The sequence below is a fragment of the Bidens hawaiensis genome, unplaced genomic scaffold (assembly GCF_021521415.1).
Source record: "Bidens hawaiensis isolate Kalapana, Puna unplaced genomic scaffold, B.hawaiensis_p1.1 tig00038597_1, whole genome shotgun sequence".
Taxonomy (NCBI): Eukaryota; Viridiplantae; Streptophyta; class Magnoliopsida; order Asterales; family Asteraceae; genus Bidens; species Bidens hawaiensis.
Genome location: NW_027505566.1, coordinates 12,488 through 19,388, shown reverse-complemented (window position 1 = coordinate 19,388; position 6,901 = coordinate 12,488). Strand labels below are relative to the sequence as shown.

The following is a 6,901-nucleotide window of genomic DNA, read 5'->3' as shown; positions in this document are numbered from 1 at the left end:
TCAAAACCGAAAAAACCACATTCAAAACCGAACCAAACCCAAAAACCTAAAACCGAAAAAACCGAAACCAAAAGGTTTTAAAAAAAATCATAAAACCGAAAGTTTGGTTTTAGTCAAAAACCGCACCGAACCACACCACGCACACCCATAATCGAAATATGAAATTATGCAGGGTGCCGTGATGTATTCAGTATTTATTATAGATGATCTAGAAATTTTTGATACATATTTGGAAAAAAAAAAGAAAAGGTTAATTTGTGTATTTTGTTCATTTAGATTTGTATATCCTTAAAAAGTGACATTATGTATTTCCCATTTTAGTAGATTCGTTTAATTTTAAAAATGATTTATCGTATTAGTTATTATACATACTAACAAAAAGAATTGTAAATAGGTTTCTTTTTATCTTATTAGAACATGTGACAGTTTCTAATTAATTCATTTCTAAAAAAGATTCGTCATATCCTATTAGTATACCTGACATCATTTTTCTAATATATATATTTTTTTGAATTCTTTTGGACCCACAAAAACGATAGCTTTTTCCATGGTGGTGAATTTATTCATATTACTTTTTTAATCATTTTTTCATTTTATATTAAGTATATTTTTTTTGGTATTCTCTATCGTATGTTGTAATGAGTACACTGAAACAGACCATCGCAGCGCGCATTAGAAAAGTGAGAAAACCCCGTGGCAATGTGTGGGTAATAATGCTCATTAAAGTACATTTAGGTTTAAAGCGTATACACAATTAAATGGCCTTGTAGGTTTATATATGTGATTTCTTTCAACATGATTGTAGAGGCATAACACAACAATAATAATGATTATTTTTGAGATTTTCTATCGGTTAAACTCAAAAGCATCTCCCTCGTGCCAACATTTTTTAGGTTATAATACTTTATTCGTACATCAAAAAATTTTAAATAGAAAATTTTAGTATCTTAACATCCCAGTACCCCAAAACAAACATGATACGTGAAACATTACCTAAATACATTCGACTATATAATATACTAGCTTTTATCCCCCGTATTACGTGATTGTTTTACATTATTCGTTTCTAGTTTATAATTTTTTTAATTTTATTTATTGTAAGAAAGTTAGGGGGTGTTTGGGATTGCTTATTTTCATCAACTTATAACCTATAAACTTATCGAAAAGTGATAAGGTGTTTGGGATTGCTTATTTTCATCAACTTATAACCTATAAACTTATTGAAAAGTGATAAGGTGTTTGGGATTGCTTATATTGTGAGAGGAAAAGTTCATTAAGTTACACTTTTGTAACTTATAAACTTAATGAAAAGTTATAAGGAGGCAAAATAAGGAATCCCAAACACCCCCTTAATATACTTAAAATTTGATGATGAAATGGTTTCACAAATAAATGAGATGTTATATCCAGGTTTAAAAACTATCTGGGTTTGGTAAGATTCATGACCCGCTTATTATTATTTTTTTACCATAATATTATTTCTTAATCTTAAATAATATATTTTTTTAAATCAAATATTAATTTTTAGTATATCCCTATTTTGTAGGATTTTCATATAAAATATTTAATGAGATTAATTTTTAATTTAATGAGATGTTATAACCTGTTTAAGGGCTCTCTGGGTTTGGTGAGACCCATACCCGTGAATTCGGGTAAAATGCATGAGAAACCTCCATTTACAATTAATGCAATCTGGTTGCTTGAGAGAATGTAGGAAGCAACCAGAGAGCTTTTAAAGGTTTCGTTTTTCGTACCACCCCAACAACCACTAGTTGCAACCAATGTTCAAAAATACATTAGTTAAACTCCGCTGCAGCCAACAAACACTTGTTTAAAACAATGTGTATACAAATGTGGAACTATTGTTGGTTCACCTGCAAAACACCCTCCCTCATAAATTTCAACTGCCGTAGATTTTAGTCAACCACCATCGATCTTCTGTGGTTAAATGAAGAAGAAAGTGAAGCTTTTATTTAATCCTTTCTTGTTTTCTCTTCTTCTACACTTGACTTACTAAGTATGAATACACCTACCACAATAAGCAGTGCTCCTGCAAACCACTGAATCAATCTATCCATCAGTTATGAAACAAAGGTGTTAAGACATCTGTTAAATGTTGATCATGTTATATTTTATAAAGTAAATTCACCAAATCGTTTATCCAGCATATGACCCGTTTACAACTTGAATGAAACCCATTTACAACCCGTCAACTCTTTTGATCCATGGGTTATATGGCAAAACAAATGGAAGCATTTCACATGTTCCATAATTTCAATGTTTGATTTGAATATGACTATTCTAATATCTAAAAGTGCCCTTAATTAAGAAAAATGCAGCAATCTTGTGGGACCAAATTAATACCATCAGCATGTTCCGGGCGGGCTTTCTTGAACCGTAAGCAGAAGAATGGGTTCGTTTGAGCCATTTTTGTTATAATTTGAACTGGTATGGGCAGCCTAAAGAATCTGAATAGGTCCAAATCGGCAGAATTAAGAACATGTGGTCCACGATTAACGTGTTTAGCCCATTTGTTTACAATCCACCAACCCGATTAATACGTTTACAACTTAACTATTATCCACCACCCCGTTTGACACGTTAGATAAGAGGGTTAGACAGGTGGTGTTCGGGTTACATGATTTTTAGTCTCTGCCATTTAGGTTCATGTTTTTGACACATAAATATGCGGGCCGTGTTGAGGTTGAACAATTAAACCCAGCACGATTAACACCCTTAGAACACATTTGATTCCAAACCTTACCCCTTTTCATTTTCAGGTTGCATTGATTTTTTCAAGTAATCAATTGATTTTCTTTTTATTTTATTGCATAAGTTTCATACATTGTTTTCTTCTTTTATTTTGATACTTGCATAGGTTGTATCTTTTTAATCAACAACTTGGTTTTGTAATTCATTATATTTACATCTTAAAGTATCTATTTGTAGCTATGTAAACTTAAGTTTCCTTAAGGATTTTCACATTTTTGGTAAAGTCCAAGTGTTCAACACTAAAATAATAGTTTTCATGATTACATTTAATAGACTATTTGCTAAAAAAAGCTAAAAAAAAGAAAGAAAAAAGAAGTGTACGGTCAACCAGTCTGGCCCATTTAGATCCAATTCCGTTTCTACCATTTATCCAAATTCCAAACTGCTCATTTTGCCATCTCTAGACTCTGGTTAGTTTGTAATTAAAATAAGAAAAAATATTTACAAAATTCAGTGACATCTTATCAAGAAAACGTTGCAACTTTCTAGCGTTAAAGGAGGTATCCTTTTCTTATTGGGATACCGATATGCGTACTTTGTATGTTAACTAAGAAATTGAAGTTATAATGTCAATTTACAAATGTGTTAACCAAATATGTAAACAAAACTTTGATTCACTTAAAACATTTAATGGTATCGCAATATCGCATTAGCAGAGCAAAATTCATGTGTGATAAACTAATAATGGAAGTGAGAATATAATAATAAAGATTCATGAATCATGATATATGTACCTTTGGTGACAATGGTTCTTCAAAGAGGAAAAAACCAGCTAAACCCGAAGAAAGAAAGTTGGTTGCAAAGTTGGTTACAGTAGCTTGCAGAGATGAGAGAGCTTTCAGGCTCTTCACATAGCATCCCCACATCATTACATTGAATAATATAACCATACCGTACCTAATAAGCTGTTAAATGAAGAAAATAATGCGCATTAGTTAGTTACATACAAACAAACATATATTCCTTTTAATCATATTATACGCTTAATTAGACTTATAATGAACAATGGAGACAATAATGCAAATAAAAACATGGTGGCAAACCCTTTATTAACAAATTTATTTATCTAGGTTATACTGTAGCGGGATATTCCATGTGTTTCAACGAACAGATAAACCTATTTACATACGCATGTAAACAAACCAAATGAACACAAACAGGGGCATGTTCATGTCCGTTCATTTTGTTGGCCCGTTAAATCTTGACATCATATGGCTGGAACAAATTAAAAGACTTATGTTATAATTTAGGGAAAATCCCCCAAATGTCCATTTCAATGGAGTAGCTCAAGCTTTTGTCCATTTGATCAATTTGTTCCCAAAATGTCCACATGATTTCATACGTACACTAACCTATTTCAAGTCAGACGAACTTTTTTTCTAAGCAGGTAGATGACCACCACGTGTACCATAGATCCTCCATCTGCTGGAGAATTGAAAAATAAATGCGGCGGCGACGGAATTGCTGGGTCGATGTCCCTGTCGTCTGACAACATTGTTATTGTCGGCCGACGCTAATAAGAGAGAGAGACGGTCATTCCTTCCGGTGACCTTTCCGACGACAGGGGTGACTAGTGGTGGTACTATTGTAGAGGTGAAGGTGGTTGACGACGGAGCTGTATAGTGGCGAGCGTGATCAGAACCAGGGGCGGCGGCTGTGGAGGTGATTTAGGGTTCCACCGTCATGTGATGGTGGTGGTGATTTCAGGATTCTAATGACATACAATGGTGACTGGTGAGCACTTTGAAGGTTGTAAGCCGGCTCCGGCGTCATACAAGGGTGGGAAGTTGAAAAAAATAACAAAAAGTCGGTTCCGACGGTAAGACCATAGCGTCGCGCTGTCCTTTTATTCAGATATGCCATCAGATCCGCCATTAAAATGGCCAGATGGTGGTTGATCATTGGTTGGTAAAAGGGTTGTCTGATTTAAAACAAGTTAGGATCCTTACTTTTTGAGAGAGACATTTTGGGAACTTTGATAAGCTATGGACATTTCTTTGATCACAAGGGTTAAGCGGACAATACGGGGATTTTCCCTATAATTTATCTATTTATGTCACAAAACATTATTATTGTATTATCCTAGGTTAGTAAATATGGCGTTTAGGAGTAGTTATTTACCCGCCAGATTCTTGAAAGGTTGTGTCTTTTAAACGCACCTTTAACTGTATTAACCGTCATGTAACTGTCACAAACAAAGGCTATAAATAGCTGTGTAAATCTCAGTTGTAAATATCAATAATTGTCATTTGTTTATTTTGTTCTCTCAAATATAAACCTCTGTAAACAAACTAACTACAAAATCCATATCATATCCTAACCCCAACTCATCACATTTAACTTAAACAGAACACGAACACAAACATATAATCGAACAATTGTTTTTGTTTATGTTCGCTCATTATGAAAAAGGGCATGTTCGCGTTCGTTCATTTAAAACTTAAAACGAACAGCTCACGAACGTAAACGAACATAAGCAAAAAAAAAAACAAACAAATTGAGCAAACATAAACGAAGACAAACGAACAAGTCTAATGCATCACAATTCATAGAAAAAACATCTAAATTAGTGGCTTAAATTAGATGATTCATCTACCAAACAAGGAGCCCCTTGTAGTTAATAAAACTGCAACAGACATAAAGGAATGCACATGTTAGGTTTATATAGCAGAAAAGCATATGAGGAATTGATTATAAATAATAGCTAGGAGGGTTTGTATCCCACAAAACATTAAAATCATAGACCTAAATCCTTAAAGAATTGAGTGAGAATTTGTAATGTAATTGAGGGTGAAATTAATTAATTAATTAAGGATGAAAGGGGGAATGAATAGAGAAGAGAAGAGATAGAGAGTAGCATCCGTACGTACCTGTGGGGTGATGAACTTGGCAGAAATGGCGGCATTCAGTCCAGCTGAGACCGCCCAACAGTAGCCGTACCCTTTCCTCTTCTTGCTCATACTACTACTACTACTACTACTACTCGCAGCAGCCATCATCCACCAGAAACAAACAAACTGTCTTTCAAAACTTGTTCATATTCTTTCGGACATAAACACGATAAGTTAGGGCAAACAAATCAATTATGGATAAAATTGCTCACAAAACCAATGAATGTTAAATAAACAATCTCAAACTCTCGATACTGCTATATAAATCATTTCTCACTAACATCATAACCTAACCTATCAATTGAGCACAGATCATCCCGTTAATTACAGATCAACATCAACAAATTAAGGTGTTATAACAAAATATACGTACAAATTGCATAACGGATCTCAATAACTTGATGAAATATCGATCGAATATACAAAAATGACGAGTAATTTGTGAACGAATTGAGAATTTGATCAGCATAACAACGATTATAAAAGTTATTGAATTAATAATTACCATTTCTCTGCAAGTTCGCTTGCTGTCATGGTGCGATGAAATGACTGATCAAATCTGAAATGACTGAAATGGAATAATAATAATAATAATAATAATAATATTTATAGGAATGTGCTGCTGAGAGTGTTTGGCTCTCAAGACGGCTTGGCTTTTAACAAGTATCATTTTGTTTTATGTTTATACTAGGTTATAACCAGTGTACTACACGGGGTCGGGTACAAAAACTTTTAACGTAACACCATCAATTATGTTTAACATATATTGACAAAAGAAATCAAATAACATGATCGAATTATGCATAAATAAAAGTTAGAATATATAAATAAAAAGCATTTGATAACGTGAAGGAAAAAAGTTATTGTTGTTCAATTGGCCACATGTTATTAATGTCATCTATAACATCCGAAAACAATTTATAAGTATTTGGGATTATCACACACTATGCAATGTATCTTCGTCTAATTAATATCGAAAAGCCAATTTATATTAAGTCAAAATATAAGTGATTCTTTTTCTTTCTATGCCAAATTCGTCGATATCTCTTCTACTACTAATCTTTTAGGCACATTTTAAATTAAGAATTCTTGGCGAGTATACATGTATATATTAACATGCTTGTCGTTTAACATCTATACGAAAGTATAAGTGAATTCAAATACATATTATTAATACATAAAAAGGCACAAATTAGAGGTTTTGTCGTCTAAGCATTCAGTAATACATGTTGAAAACA

At 33.0% G+C, this 6,901-nt stretch overlaps 1 protein-coding gene across 2 annotated transcripts; it reads right to left on the bottom strand.

Annotated features, from left to right (window-relative positions):
- Window positions 1-1,784: 1,784 nt before the first annotated feature.
- Window positions 1,785-6,203, bottom strand: LOC143613983 (uncharacterized). 2 transcript variants are annotated; one of them, XM_077087550.1, is made up of 4 exons: window positions 6,169-6,203; window positions 5,643-5,814; window positions 3,507-3,677; window positions 1,785-2,060 (listed from the first exon to the last, which is right to left on the bottom strand). In XM_077087550.1, exons 2-4 carry the CDS (start codon window positions 5,769-5,771, stop codon window positions 1,974-1,976), a joined length of 387 nt encoding a protein of 128 aa, XP_076943665.1. In that variant the 5' UTR covers window positions 5,772-5,814; window positions 6,169-6,203; the 3' UTR covers window positions 1,785-1,973. The 2 variants fall into 2 exon arrangements, with proteins under 2 accessions (XP_076943665.1, XP_076943666.1); XM_077087551.1 differs by lacking the exon at window positions 6,169-6,203 and having other exon boundaries at window positions 5,643-6,029.
- Window positions 6,204-6,901: the final 698 nt, after the last annotated feature.

What these genes read in the sequence shown, in the direction of transcription:
- LOC143613983 (XM_077087550.1), bottom strand. Translation starts at nt 5,771, where the DNA reads ATGATGGCTGCTGCGAGTAGTAGTAGTAGTAGTAGTAGTATGAGCAAG. An exon ending in CCAAGTTCATCACCCCACAG is followed by an intron (nt 3,678 to 5,642) that starts GTACGTACGGAT and finishes TTCATTTAACAG; the next exon opens with CTTATTAGGTACGGTATGGT. An exon ending in AAGAACCATTGTCACCAAAG is followed by an intron (nt 2,061 to 3,506) that starts GTACATATATCA and finishes AGATTGATTCAG; the next exon opens with TGGTTTGCAGGAGCACTGCT.